Source organism: Cupressus sempervirens, chromosome 2 (assembly GCF_028749045.1).
Source record: "Cupressus sempervirens isolate cs-2001-9-10 chromosome 2, ASM2874904v1, whole genome shotgun sequence".
NCBI lineage: Eukaryota > Viridiplantae > Streptophyta > Pinopsida > Cupressales > Cupressaceae > Cupressus > Cupressus sempervirens.
This window is the reverse complement of record NC_143119.1, coordinates 145,614,770-145,631,071: the sequence shown is the minus strand read 5'-3', so window position 1 is coordinate 145,631,071 and position 16,302 is coordinate 145,614,770. Positions and strand designations below refer to the sequence as shown.

The following is a 16,302-nucleotide window of genomic DNA, read 5'->3' as shown; positions in this document are numbered from 1 at the left end:
TAAATTTGGTGGTGATACAACAAGGTTGTTTTTACGGTATAAAGTAGCAATATTTGGGGAATTTGGTGCTTAAGAATTTTCTTTACTTGCTTTGAATTTGGTGCTATAGATACCAATATCTGTAGAAAAGCATTATGTTTTCATGCTATTTTGAAGCCTCGATAAATCTTTTCTCGTCCAACTCTAACTTTGCAATGCCCTTTTCTAGGACATTTCTGATTTCTGCCCTAAAACAAAACTTCTAACAAAAAAAAAATGTCGTATTATACTTAAAATATAACTTTATCTAACGGGTTAGTGACCTAGTTCAATTGGCGAGAGCTTCTTGTGGGTAAAACACGAGGTCACGAGGTCCAGTCTCCCCCCAGCCCACATGGTATTGAAGGCATTTCACACTAGCATCACTAGTCACTATAAATATAATGTCTCAAACTCCATAAGGCAAGGTACTGCCCATATAGAAGCCCTCTTCCCCAACTTCTGCACGGCTCAACAGCATCCATAACTCACCTGACACAAACCTTGGACAACACCCCTTGTGTATGACGACATTTCGTACAGTAGCTATTTCAAAGAAATGGGCATCCTATGGGAATGGCAAATAAATGGACATATTTGGTCAAACAGCCCACTGCAACATAAGTGCAGTCCTTCCCCTACACTCTCAGAGGCCTAGCTATGAAATCCATCAAAATGATCTCCCATTTTTTATCAAGTATTGGAAGGGGTTATAGCAACCCGGAAAGCATAGTATGCTCAATTTTATTTTGTTGGCAAGTGGAACATTCCTACACATACTATAGCAAGTCATCCCTCAAGCTCTTCAAAGTAAACCTCTCTAGGATTTGACTATATGTCTTGAGGTACATGGGTTAACCTACACGAGGCATCATGAACCTCCCTCAAAATCTTCTCCTTCATCTTCAATTCAAGTATGGAATAGGTTCTACAATTGTAGTAGATTATGTTGTCACCACCTTGTACTTATTGTCCTGTATTTGTCCATCCATCAATTGGCATGCAAAATAATTCTTTGAGTATTCGACCAAAAGTGTGCTTTCCAATCTGCCGAGATCTGCGATAGAGAATATATGGTAGGTCTTCTTGATAGGGCATCAACAACCTTTATTATTCTTTCCCTTCACATACTTAGTGTCGAAGTCAAGCGCTTGTATTCTACTCACCAAATTTCGTTGCCGCTTGTTCAAGTCCTGCCTCAAGAAATACCTCAAACTATTGTGATTAGTCTGTACAACAAACTTTGCTCCCAAAAGTATTGTTGAAACTTGGCAAGTACATGCATGATAACGAGTATCTCCTTTTCATAGATGGAGTACAGTCATTCTTCTCCCAAGATCTTCCGACTCTCGAATGCAATGGGGTGACGGTCTTGAATTACCACCACCCAATGGCTTCACCCAACGCATTGCACTACACTACAAGACGAAGGGGCAAGTGAAGCCTACTAGTGTCAATACCAACATGTACTCATGAATTCCTTCAAGTTGTCGAAGGTGTGTTGCACCTACTCATCCCAATGAAAGGATCCCTTCTTCACTAAATCTATCATGCTACTCCAAGTTGTGAAAACCCCTTCACAAGTCTTCTATAATAATTGCACAATCCGAAGAATCCACGCAGCTTTAAGAGTGTCTTGGGTGGGGATCAGTCCATAATAGCCTGAATCTTCTCCTAGTGCACCTGTACCCCTCGAGCACCAATGAGGTGTCCCAAGTACAAGATCTCGGTCATCCCAAGCTTACATTTGGACTTCTTCGCAAACAACAATCGACTCCATGATCCGGAATACTTCATCCAAATGTCTCAGATGTTCCTCCCATGTCTTGATGTTAATGACTCGGTCATCAAAGAACACAAGAAAAAACTTGCACAATTGCTTGTTGAAGGTGTGGTTCATGCAAGATTTGAAAGTGGTCAAGCCAAACGGCATGACCAAGAACTTGTAGTGTCCATAGTGGCAACAAAAAGTTGTCTTCTTGACATCTTGCTCCCTTATGTAGAATTGGTGGTAGCCAAAGGCAAGCTCAATTTTGCCGAAATAGACTGCACCATGCAATTTGTCCATCAACTCATCAATCCTTGAAATGGGGTATACATTCTTTTAATCTTCTTGTTCAATGCACAATAGTTGACACACATCTTGAAAGTCTTGTCCTCCTTCATGAATACCACCAAGGATGCAACGGGCAAGAGATGAGTCTGATCCATCATTTATCGAGGAGTTCTTGTATTGTCTTCTCTATCTCTTCCTTGAACTTCTTTGGATAGCGATAGGGTGTGGTGACAATAGGTTTGCCTCCTTACTCCAACTCAATGATGTGCTCAAAGCCTCAATGTAGGGGTATACAAGGCAAAATATTAGCAAAAACCAAACTATGCTTATCCTATACCACTTTTAGCTCCTCATTGTTAAGATCTACCACAAAGAAATCATCTATCAACATGTAGAATCCCATGGAAATGCTCAGTTGTGAGACCAAATGAGTGCATGACAAGAGATTTCCTCCTGCAACCTTCACTTCAAACCCTTCATGTTCTTTTATACGCAAAACCCTTCTAAGTGGCAAGTAATGAGTTGATGAAGTTGAGCACGGCCCCTCTATTGAGCACAACTAACTCACTACCCCAAGAGTGTACCATGTACCCAAAACAAACTACACCTTGGGGTGCTTGCTAGTGTTGCAATGACACCCCCCTCCTTACCAATGTAACAATTTCTGCAAGATTTATTTCTTCTATTGACTCCTCTTTTGGTGGCTCAATTTCCTCATACTCCCCATCATTGGACATCACCTCAATGTAATGTATCTCCCCTTTGCCTAAGCATCAATGCCTTGGTTCCCACGACTCCTTGCAAGTGAAACATAGTTTCCTCCTCCTAAGCTCCTGTCTGGTGGCTTCATCCAATGATGGCTTCTTCATATGGGATTTATCTTTTTCTTGCGTGGCAAAGGGTGGTTTGATATGCAAACAATTTCTAGAAGAGAAGATGTGGCCATGTTATGTGCCTTCATAATAGCTTCAATGAGTGTGCTTGGGTTAAATCCTTTCAACCAACACTTCAAGGGCTCCATCAACCCATCATCCATGAACAACACAATAAATCTCCTCTCCAAGATATATGCTAGTAAAACAGACAACCTCTAGATTTATGTGATATAACTATCTATTGATCCGGTTTGCTTCAGTTGAGCCAACTCCTTGAAGTTGAGTTCAAGATCATTTTCGTCAAAGAGATCTATAAGGCTCTCCATAAATTCGGCTCCATAAATTCGACATATGTAGATACTTGATCATGGCCAACGGTGACCATACCATGATGCCACCATTCATGAGTGACCCCTTGCAAGTGAAGTGTTCCAAAATTGATTGCCTCATCCTCAAGAATCAGATTAAGCTAGAAGTAGGTATCTACCTTTTGTACCCAAGCTCATGTTTATATCGTCTCAATCCCATCAAATAGTGCTAAGTTTATTTTGGTTATCTTATGTTTAATGTCACCGTTGTAGCAGTCGCGACTCCTGTAGTCTGAGTATTTCGTTCAACGATCAACATAATTCTTTAAGGATATATCTCCCTCAAGATTTACATCCCTCCAGTCTTGTCATATAGGCTGACACAAAAAAGTATTAACTAACTAATAAAATATTGAAAAGGGGTCCGAAATATATTTTTGCTCAATTCAAGGCCATAGAAGCATTTAATTTTAATTGAACTATTTAATTATATTGGGGACATTACATTGAAAGTTTGTGAAGTGCATTGCAGTTTATAGGGGGTTTTATACCTAATTCCAGCATTCTAAAAAACATTGTGCCTTTATCTAGGGTAAAGAAATTGTATTATAATATTTAGATTTATAACATCTCTCTCTGCCAATAGGTGGTTCCTAGGCCCCTCTTCCTCCAATGCCATAGAATATGCAATAATTTTGAGAATAGAACTTGGTATTCTAGTAATTAATCCTTCGGACTGTGATGATAATGGCATTGTCCATAATTAAGAATTAAATATAATTTTCAGATCAATAAGACAGCATAATTCTGAAAATCGATCATATCTTGAATTCTTTGGAAACGCTTTCCAATCTGGTAAATTGAGGTTTTTTTCCTTAAAATTCTTAGTTCACCTTGGGAGATTTTCATTCCTCGAAGGCTTACCAAGATTTGGTTTTTCAACCTTAGGCCTCTTTATGAACTTGGGAGGGGTTTTGTCCTCCCTATTTGCAAGTCACTTTCTCAAATTCAAGACTCGTTGCTTGAAGGATTGACAGATTTTTTGTTGATTGTTTAATTGATCCTAGCTGGTTAATAGATCGCTTTATTTCTTGATGGATTGATGAGTGAATGCATCAATAACTTGTTGATTTGATTTGGCTTGATGGATGGATGGCTTCATTGCTTGTCAATGATCTGATTTGCCCTTTATACCCATTTCTATAGGTAATTACCACCCTTGACAAGAAACGAGTCACCAACCTTCACAAGAATTGGGCCACATCCCTTCACAAGAATTGGATCACATCCCTTCACAAGAATTGAGTCACCTCCCTTCATTGCTGTCTTTGAGAATAATAATTTATTTCCAAACTGATTGCTTCATTCCCCACTGATGATTGATCGATACACTTCTCAAATGAAATGATATCCCTTGTATATCTCATTTTTTACGGATTCATAAACCTTCATCATCACTATTTAGATTGTGTCATGAGCACAACAATATAAATAATAGATAATGACTATAAAATATAATATAGCCCTAATAATTACTAATATAATAATAATATATTCTAAATCAATAGAGGAAAATAATACATCACTAATATATATAAATATATCATCTCATTCTTACATGATAAATAATAATCGGTAATTAAATAATATTGATATACAAAGAAAGTAATATTGAAAATTCCCCTTGCCCTGTAAGAATGATGGGACCCATCGAAACACATGGAAGAGATTAGTTTAAAAACAATACCCAACGGTCAGGCTGTATAAAGGAGCAGAGTTAAATTAAAAGGGACAACCCCTTATTGATGGTGTTGCATACAACGTAGATCAACATGGACTAAGGATAAGATAAGCATTGAACAAACAACAAATAAAGACGTGTCCCATGAACTAAGTAGGGTATATAATAGGACACCATTGAACGAGATAAGACCCATAGTGATCAATATCAAAAATACAAGAAAACAGCGAACAGATTAAAAAGGATGACATGGACAAGAAGACAAAGGAAATCAGGAAGGCCACATAGAAATTGAGGCACTTGGAGGCATGTAGCATTGTGGGCTTCAACGGGAGAGAAAATCATGGAAATAACAAGTGTCCATTCTCGGGACTTTTGAAGGGTGCATCATAGAGAGAAAAACATTCTTAGAAGCCAACGTAACTATACATGGAGGGACATAAGGATAAAAGGTGTCATATTATACGGCACATACTTTAATTTAAGGATACGTACATGGGCATGATGTGGATTCATGAGTGAATATTTGACCCATAATTGCATATTTTGAAAGGTAACATCCCTTGTGGGACTTAGAAGGTATGAGAAATCATATTATTAATTTTATATGTTATTTCGATACACATAGTTATTTCATTTATAATTATGTTATCCATTTTATAAAGAGATGAAGAATTAGATTGTTATTATGAAGAGTCGTGTTATAATATAAATATATAAGTAATAATATAATAATTGATAATATGAATAAAAATGATTTTTGACACATGTTGGTAATATGATTATAATTTGATTCTTTCTCAAGGAGTCTAATATAATAACTAATATTACTAGTGAATGATGGATAGGCCTATAAGAACCTTAGTATCTGTTATGTGATATATGGAAATATGGATGTTATCTAGAATTACTAATGAAGTTCAGTAAAGATGCTTACAAGTTAATTATATCAAGATTTGACTTTTCAGAGTCTCTCATATTCTTTTTATGATTATTCTAAGATGACCTCGAAGAAGGGATCATCACAGATTGAGAAGAGTTACAACCTCACATAGCTAGTCACTGTCATTTGGTAATTTCATTTGATTTCAGTTTAATCCTTAGCCAGCACTCCCCTTTAATTTATTATATAGGTGCTTGTTTTAAATTGTCTACACTTAAATGTGTTGCAATTAGTAATTGGTGGCAGGGGCATGACAACCTTATTAGTATTTTTATGTGTTTTGAGTCTTACCTTTAGGATGGCCAGTTGAAGAAGGTATATATAGACATTATTTCCATAGTAATTGTCTCTTAACAACATCCATATCACCAGAAAATAGATTGTAATACCATTATCCAATTAAGTTTTAGTGAAGAAATCTAAGATGTAGCAATATAGGAGTCCCATTTCAGAATGTTGTGGTTTATTTCAAGGGGTTGGGTGGATGCTACTAACAAAAACACTACTAAAAATAAGATAACCAAAATAGATGTTCAAAGAATGTTATCCACTGGTAAATTGAGTTCATTTTCCTTGAGTTCAAGTAACTCAAGGTTAAATCTCATTGCGACCATGTAAAGCAGTAAGTGACCCAGAGAGTAGAAGTAGCTTTCTAATTTAGAAACAATGACCAAGATACATATTAAACTCATATCTCAAAGATAATTATTGTACTGGTATATTTTGCAGGCTATATATCGTACCCACAAGTGTTCCTAGAAATGAAGTTACTCCATTAGGACAATTCAATACAATTACCATGTTAACTATAATATTAATCCAAATCATGTATTGTTTTGATAATAATATGTTATGCAGCACATATCTGTTGAAAATGGAGTTTAGAATACATCAACAAAATTTGCACACTCACGTGGCTGTGCCCGTTCATTCTTTTTTGACTGTACTATCCCCGCCCGCTTTCCTTTACTTGTTTCTGTATAAGAATTACAAGACTTATAGTAAGTACAGTCACTAGATCACATAAGATAGAAATAAAACAAACAAATAGAATGCCTAATACTTTGACACACTCAGCTTGAAGCTTATTTGTTCATATATGATCAAAAAGATTTATTTAAATTATTTTTTTCATTAAGATTATTGTTTACGTGTACAACAAAAACCCAAATCCTGTAATAACCTTGCAAGCTGAAGATTAATATTTATTCTGCAAATTAAATTGGCAACAACTCAGCATGTTTATGGTTAGGATTAGATCTGGAAAACAAAATTGTAACAACTCAGCAAGCATTAAAAAATTATTGCATATCACTAGGCAGATTTATTTATTTTAAATATAATACTATAACAGGCTCTGATTAATTTTGGCATGCTCTTGTTACCTTACTGTAGTGTCACATTCAGGATTTGTTAAATGTTGAAGTGGTCTGCTACACATTTCAACCAATCTATCATTTTAGCAAATTCAAAATGTTTCTTAATCCAGGGCTTTATGCTTCTAATTGGACTTTGAGTTCCTTCATTCCAAAAATATTTGATGTTCAGTAATCCTTTCATAAATATTCCAAAGAATTGAGAGTTGCCTCAACGTCAAGCCATCAACATTGTAAACATCTTAAGAAACCATACAATTTTTTAACTTCACGAATCTTGACAACACTGCCTCTGCATTGAGTTTTAAATTTATTTTAAATTTGACAAATCTATAGATGCTTTCCAATTTTCAAAAAAATTACAACTTTTTTTTAAATGCTTAAAGGGCTCTCAAACAAAGGAGCTTTGAACAGAAATTTAGCCAAATTTCATTTCAAATGGAAATTACTTTTGAAAAAATTGACAAAATAGCCAAGTTACTAGAATTTGCCTGAAGTTCTCAAACAAATGACCGTTCAATAGAAATTTAGGCAAATTTAATTTCAAATGGAAACTATTTTTGAAAACTTTAACAAAATAGACAAGTTACTAGAATTTACCTAAAGTTCTCTCTTTGGCCGTCTTAACCACAATTTTATGAGACAATTTGAAGGAGGCCTAAAAGAATGCCTACTATTCACAATAGAGATTTTGAGATATTATGAACCTTGTCATTTCATCAAAGTTTCATCATAAGGAAGTTTCCTGTGCTATGCTACAAAAAGATAAAATTTCAAGCATACAAGGAACAAATTTTGTCTCCAAATTCTGTTTGATGGATTCTAGCAATTCACCAAGGACTGTCCAATGATATGAAAATTAAAGACAAAAACAAAGGTACCTTGTCATTCCACCAACGTTTCATCAAAAGAAAATTTCCTGTGCCATGCTACAAAAAGATAAGATTTCAAGCATACAAGGAACAAATTTTGCCCCCAAATTCTGTTTGATGGATTCTAGCAATTCACAAAGGAATGTATGAAAATTAAAAACAAAAACAAAGGTAGATAAGGGGCAATCTCAAAGTTGTGTCAGAGTCACAGAAAGGCCAGAGCAACAGCTAATAGGAAGATGAAGAACCTGATAATATCAAACCACAACACAAAATAGATGATTCTCGGGGAGGCTGGCATCCAATATGGTTTTGTTTTGTTGTTGTACAGGAGGTTAAAATAAAACAACTGATCAATAAGCTGTTAGAATCAGAGAAGTTTACATACAAACATAATATTCTGTATATCTCTTCTCTTCAATAGACATTACATATTTATTGGATATGTATATCCTATATTATTAAAAACTTCCTATAATAACTCCCAAAATATGAGTTTTTTCAACAACCCAGATCCCTACAAACACTCTTAGATCTCTATGTGAGTTGTATTAACAGCTCACGTTATTCTCAACATCATAATATGTGAACACTAATCTCTAACACCCCCTATTAGTGGGAACATGGGTGTGAAAGTACATCACAATACTCAATGACCACACATGGTAACTCACCCAACACTATAAGATAATAGCAGGGAAAAACATATCTGCTCATGACAAGCAATCACAACACTAGCCTCACTATGCTTTGTACTGTCATCCAGAGACAGAGACATGCACATCTACCCATGGAAGGTCTTGCATCAAATTTGGATAGGGACAAACAAATCTATCAAAAAACAAAGTTATGAACAGGGACGCACACTTCTGCTCACAACTATAATGCTTGGTGACAAACACATCCAATCATAATGACCCAACAAATGTGACTGAACAAATACTTCCAATCACATACATCATCTTGTGAATGAAGACAAACACATCACTCACAAACAACCAACAACAGTGATTGAGAACAAACACATCCAACCACAATTTAAAAGGTTTAAGAACCAAGACCTCGTTGTCGCATATGCAGCCACCATTAATGATCATTGCCACTCTAATCATAAATGATGAGACGATTGTCGCTGCCACCTGGAAACCAATCTTGGCCTTAGTCTTTTTGGCATAAAATGTGAATGGAACATTGATTATTATTAATGTGAAAATTCCACTTATTCACACAAAATATTGAAATGGATAGAAAATGAAATGCCACTAGAATTGGTGACTTATGAGAGGTCGCTATGTGTCCTCCAGCCTCCTATGCCTTTATCCTCCAATAGACTTGATACTTAGCAAGTTTGACTTTGAAATTCAATTTCAGAATACCCCTGATAAAGTGGATGTTGCGTACAAGTGAAAGTGCATCCAGCAACAACTGAAATAATGTTTTTATAATTTTTTGATACTATTAGCATGACCATTAATAAGCACTCTTGTCAACAAAATAATACAACTTGACAAATAAAAACATTTCAAAAAATTAATATAACCGGCTCAATTGATCACCTCCTGAACACAAAGGAATTTTATCCCATTGAAGAGTGTTGCTATGCTTGCTTTGTTCAAAGTTCAAACAAATCTCTGCATTGTGACAATGTCTTCCAAACTACTAACATCATCCATTGATCTCCAATACTTGCCAAGGACTAACATAAAACCACTGAATAATGGTCATCTTCTCCAATGCATAAAAGACTGCAAGCACATCAATAACTCTAATGCAATGAGCTCATGCATTCACAAGAAGTACGAGTTTCCTTTTGACAGAGTCGTCTACCGTACAACAAATCTATTTGACCAAGAAAACAAATTCATAGCTATAGAACATTCACAAACACTTTGTCACCAACTGTGGTTTATGAAATCAGATGGAAAGTTGTGGCCTTTCACAAAGAATTCAAACAAGCTTGATCTTCACAGATCCTTTGCACAGTGCATTGACGTTCCAACTCATTGGATCTCTTTAATTTGTCTTGTGTTTAGGATGACTTCCTGAATTAAAAATGGTATTGCCGCAATGTGCTTGAATCCATGTGAATGTGAGTATTCACTAAAACATACAAGAGCACCTTCAACTCGTCTCAGGCAGTACCAACTGAAGGGGGGTTGACAAAAAAATATCCACGATCCAATTGTCAAATATTCTCATCAATAAACCGTTCAAAGAAACACAAAATGCAGATTGCGAGGGACGAAAAGCTCCTCTATTCTCACATACATCATAAGTATACAACCTTCAACTGATAAAATCACTTCAATCTGATAACACTTCCTACTAATTTGGAATCTCAAGACAAGGTATAGAGTCTTGGATGCAATGTGCAACCAGACAACAGACCAGACAATATATTTATCACCACCCACTGAAGAGACTAACTCAAACCAAATATGGTAGCAGTTGCAGAGAGGAATACTGCTGTAATCATGGACCAATAGAATTAATCATGTGTTTCTAACAGCAACACAATTTGCACAAAGAAGATGGTTGGGTTGATGCAAGAAGAAATTCGCCACAAATTAATACAAAGATAGATAACAACCGATGCACGTATCCGCCAAATTCTTCACACAAAAGGTAGCCTAGCAAGATAGTCTGACCTCAATCAAACATTGATTAATATTCTCAAATCTCAAAGGCAACACATGAAGGAAGCTTTGATACCATGTTGGAAATCAGAGAAATTTATACAGAAAAATAATATTCTATAATATCCATATATCTAGGCAAGAGCCCATAGCACAATGGTAACTTGTAAGCCTCTCATCTAGGAGGTCTTGGGCTGGAGTCTACTCAAGCTTAACACATAATAATAATTTATCTCAAAAAGAAAAGAATCTAGGCTTCGGGTCATCACCTATATATAGTGTGTGTGTGTTACCTGGGTACGCACACCCAAGTCAAAAACCCAACGCACCGGGTGCGCATACATCCTCGGTGCAGGTATGTTGTGAACCCGAGTACCCCCACCATGCAAAAAACGGAGCACCCGACTGGGACGTGGGGACGCAGGTGCGTCTAGAGTGCGAAGTGCGCACTCAGGTGCACACGGGGTGCTGCCAACATGTTGGCTAAAAAGTCAAAAAAAAACATTTTTTGCAATTTTTTTTATTGTTTCTTTTAGCAAGGGAACCCTAATTTGTTGTGCGTCCCATGAGGTTTATTTCATTTTCTATATTCATATTTTAACAATGAATTTTGAATCTTTCATCTTTGTCATTTGATAAATTGATAGTCAATGGTTGACATACATGGTACTATGTGTCGTTTATATTTTTCATTTATCATTATCATTATTATCATTATGTTTCAAAGTTTAAACATTTTACTAAGTTCAATGGTCATTGGTAATGTTTATGAAGTTTCAAGTTTCAAATTTGAACTTATGGTTCGTGAATTGCATTTTGATTTTCTATATTCAACTATATTTGGTATGTTAAATTGAAGTATCATTTCATAACTAGCATTTTCAGTCATATATATATACTATGCAACCCCCCGCCCCACTCCGCACCCCTGCCATCCCCAAATTGAGGCCCTTTTTTTCCTACACCCAAAACTCATCCCGACATCCCCCCACACCACCGCATCCCCACACCGGTGTAACACTGTCTATATATATACATTCTCTTCAATAGACATTACATATCTATAGAATATGTTTATCCTATATTATAATAAACTTCCTATAACAATCTCAAAAATATGAGTTGTTTCAACAACTCAGATCCCTACAAATACTCCTCTATATGAGTTGTATGAACAACTCACATTATTTTCTCAACAACAATGTGTGAGTACTAATCTCTAACATTAACAAGAAACAATTGTGCAATCACGATATGACAGAGGATGCATTGAAATAAGAGGATAAAAAAATAAGAGATGCAGGATCCAAAAGGACTCAAATTTTTTTGTTTTTGTCTATCTCTCCCAATTTGGTGCTGACTCCTAAAATGTTAACTCGTTTATTTCTTTTAATAACAACCTAAAATGAATATAGTTGTTCATTTGTGGTAGTTTTGAACAAATCTTTCTACAAAAGGTATGTATTTCTTTTATAGTATGTTAGATTTTACAATTCCTTCTGCTACTAAATATACCAACTCCTTTGATTTTAATATCTTAGATTAGAATGAGCATCCATCTTCAAGTTTCATAATATTTTACCAATGTTACCCAGAAATGTGTTTCCACCCTAAATGCACTCATTCTGGAAATGGGAATGGTTTTATGGATGGGGGGGTGGCTATAATCATTTCCAAGTCATGCCTAATGAAGTAAAATTTCGGAAACTTTCCTATAACTCGAGGACAAACAACAGAAATTTTGGAAACCTTTGACCATCCCTAGGAGAATTGGGGATAGTTTGGAACGAAATAATATTTCAGAAACTGTATTGGAAACTCAAGGACGGTCAACGAAAGTTTTGGAAACCTTTGACCTTCCCTGGGACAGTTGAGGACAGCCAAGCCATCCCCTACCTGTCCTGGGGACTAATGGTTGTCCAACAACAGAAGGTGAAAATTAAGATAATTTTGTTAAATATTTGCAATCTTTTTAAATCTTGTAAGGGCCCCATACCTTAAAGTAACCCTGAACATTAAATATGTTATTAATAAAATCAAACCTTAAGCATTTGAACAAAAATATCAAATCATGTATTACGTGCACGTTGCATATAGATTGGCCCAAGTGAACAGAGTTATACCCAAGTGAATAATCATTTGAGCTTGCTATGGTTAGAATGTGAACATGCTTATCTGTGAATTGTAGAAGTCTTTGGTGAAATTTTGCAGATTGAGAGTGCAAATCTGAGCAATATTTAGTATTCTCAGACCAAATCTTAGGGGCAGCAACATATCTTTTCTCATTTGGATTTTAAGTTATTGATTAAATGACGACAGATTTTGAAGGAACCTTGAAACCTTTTACAGCATATTACCAAGATGGTTTAGACATTAACGCTCCACAAACCAAAACTGCAGCATAGAGAGACAGGCTCGGCGACCAAAAGACAGCAAGGGCAGCGCCCACCAAAAGACAATAGAACAGAACAAACAAGGCCAAGACAAAGAACAACTACCCAAGACACTTCAGAAGCTCAGAAGTTTCAAGCTTTTCAAGCTCCAGCTTATCCATATCATCAGCCGCCCTCTTAATGTCATGGACCCCAACCCCTTAGCAGCAATGATGTCCTTCTTCCTGGTATTGGCTCTGGTCCTTTTGCTGGGACCAGACTGGGTGTCCCCTGGGAAGTCTTTATCATCAGCAACCTGTATGATAGCCTTGCCATTTGCGTAACTTTCCAGCTTCTGACATTGCAGCCTTTTTCCATTTTGATAAATGATATGATACTTTTCATTGTTTCAATGAATTATATCTATAAGTGTATGGAATTGAAATTTGAACTCTCATTTGATTCATACGATCCTATGTTCTTATTCTATGATAATTCGATTTGATTCATTTGATGCTATGTTCTATGATAGGTTGATGAATGATCATTGATATTATATTTATAAATGTTATTATGGTGTTGTGATGAATGTTACAATGTTATATAATTCGTGAATATATTTAAAATTTCAGATTCCATATATATATTATTATATAGTTGTCCCTTGCTGCCCCCTGCTCCGAAAAAAAAAAGTCTATGAAAACCGTTTCCCTGTCCCTCCGTCCTGGAAACTCCTGGGGTAACATAGTATTTTACTCAAACTTGAACTCAATTTTTGCTACGTCTGGGACTATTCATTTCTAATTCTGAAAGTTAGCCTGTGAAATTTTGAGATTTTTTGTTATTCTAGATTCTGCTCCATTAATGTAGGCTCTCACATGTCAATGTTTTACTTCTTAATGGAGGAGGATCCTGTTTGAATTAGATTCTTAAAGAATGTGTGGCAAGAAGTTTTAAAATCTCTAATGCAGATGATACTTTCTAGATTCTCTCTTGACTAGATAGCAATTGTATTTGTAATCACTTTAGCTACAATGTTAAGATAAATCCTCCATATATGATCCAATCTATCATGGCTAATGATCTGGAGTGAAGAGTTCTGAGCAAAGGTAAACTGTTCATAATACTTATCAACTGTACGTGGATGTAGTCCTGAGTCTCCTTGACCTGCTTTGTTATCTCCAACAGATATTAAAAGAATTTCTTTCTCTTATTTCTAACTGTCACACTCACATCCTGAGAAAATCAATCCTTATCCTGCAAATTCAGTGATCCTCCTTCCATTTTGAAGGAAGTCACTAGGTGAATATTATTCTCTTTAAAAAGGCAAAGAACATGGAAATCTCGAGAAATTTCTGAGCAATAGCAAGAGGAGCAACCTTCATAAGAAAGAAACAATTCCTAGGGCTTGGCACCTCTTGACAGTTTAAACTTAAAACTTGAAACGACTGGAATGCAAACTTGAAAACTTTATATTTATATATTCTATAATTCTAGTCTATATATGACATATAGCTGTTTAGTTTCTCTCCAGACTGATCTGAATTCTTATCAGTGGCAAAATAAATCTATGGCCATTACACATGACCGTAATCGAAAACTTTTTTAAGGGTCCCCAAAAGATCTCAAAACATTAGTTATTCAGGATATTTTCAGAAAGAGTTAGATTGGAAAAGATAAAATAATTTCTTTGCAAACCTAATCAAAAACGTCTAACGATATTTGATAAGGCCTTTGGATATCATAGTTATCAGTACTGCAACCTGGGTAAACTCCATGTTCTGAATTCTGGCTGGACCCAAAACAGATCCCAAAATTCTTATCATCATGCTCATTCATAGAAAGAAATACCCCCGCACAAAGACCCGGACTAAGTTCATTTCATGAGAGGGTTAGAAGTTTTTATTACAGAGCCCCAGATTCAAATTGTAGAGGACATGAAATCGAATTAAGCAGCATATAATTACACCGTTGGGGGAGTGCCCCAACTAAAATGTTTGGTGGAATCATGGGTGAAATTGCTAAAGAAATAAAAGGTGAAACATTAATAAATAGGCAATTTCAATAATTTATTAAAGCAAGCAAAACAAATTAATTAGGCAAAAGAAAAATGGAGAGAAAATAGCATTACCGCTGCTCGAATCGGTTAACCAGCTGTAAAAAGAGTTCTCATCTTTAAAAAACCCAACTTTTGCCATTGCAAGCGATCTTTATGACTGCCGCGTGCTTTAACAGCACGAAAATTAGGCCAGTTGTCTTATGCACAAAAAAACCCAAAATCAAGGATTAAAAGCTCGAAAATATTAAATTATGTTCATCTGAAGAAAACAAGAAAAATGATACAAACCAATTATACATATTACTTACCAAAAATTTTCAAGAGATAATCCAGAGGAATTCAAGAAAGAGAAATTTGCACTGCAAAATAAATGCCTCGGGCGTTTGAGCAGAATAAGCGATCCACGAATTGCTGTGGTGTAAGTGGAAGCAAAGTATCGAATATGGAATACAGATAAATGTGCTCCAATTGAATTGACGCCATCGGGCAACGTACACGCTATGCCGAGAATTTTTCACAAGTTTGATTTTAATAAAGTTGTAATTGGACCGAAGTATTCATTTGATTTTATAAAAGTTGTAAACTAGGTATATTTTATTAATAGAAAAGGTCACTATTCATATTTATAAAAAAAAAGTTGTAATTGGGTCTTTGATCTATTAGTGAAGTTAAATAGTTCACAAAGAGCTCACAGGATCAAGTTTTGCTGAGTGCAAGGTTCAAAAACATCATAAAAGATGACGTCGGGATCGTGGCTCAGGCAAATTTGGCAGCATGGATGCTCCTTAGTCCTTAGCACTTAGCCGAAGAAGTTTCAGGCACGCGTGGGCCCGTCTCAGGCACCTAAGACTTGTTTCTGGATGACCTCCATCCAAAAAAAAAAAAGTTATAATTAGTAGACTCAAGTTTATGAACTTAATTTTAGACTCTTCAAAATCAACCACAAAACAATGGTTTCTTATGAGATTTTTTTTTACGCATATTTCTATAGGAAAGAGTTAAGAAAAAGAATAGGAGGATGAAGCAAAATGTCAAATGGATAGAAA

General features: G+C 35.7%; 1 protein-coding gene across 2 annotated transcripts in view; it reads right to left on the bottom strand.

The window, feature by feature from the left end:
* LOC149571461 (R3H domain protein) overlaps positions 1 to 15,797 on the bottom strand; it is a 46,206-nt gene extending 30,409 nt beyond the window's left edge. Inside the window, exons 1-3 of one of the 2 annotated variants that reach the window (XM_089812976.1) lie at positions 15,565 to 15,797; positions 15,329 to 15,453; positions 6,855 to 6,917 (exon numbers count right to left, since the gene is read on the bottom strand). In XM_089812976.1, coding sequence (XP_089669102.1) covers positions 6,855 to 6,917; positions 15,329 to 15,395 — 130 coding nt within the window. In that variant the 5' untranslated portion in view covers positions 15,396 to 15,453; positions 15,565 to 15,797. Of the gene's footprint in view, positions 1 to 6,854; positions 6,918 to 15,328; positions 15,462 to 15,564 lie in introns of both variants that reach the window. The other variant, XM_089812977.1, reaches the window with a different exon arrangement.
* Between the last annotated feature and the right edge of the window lie 505 nt (positions 15,798 to 16,302).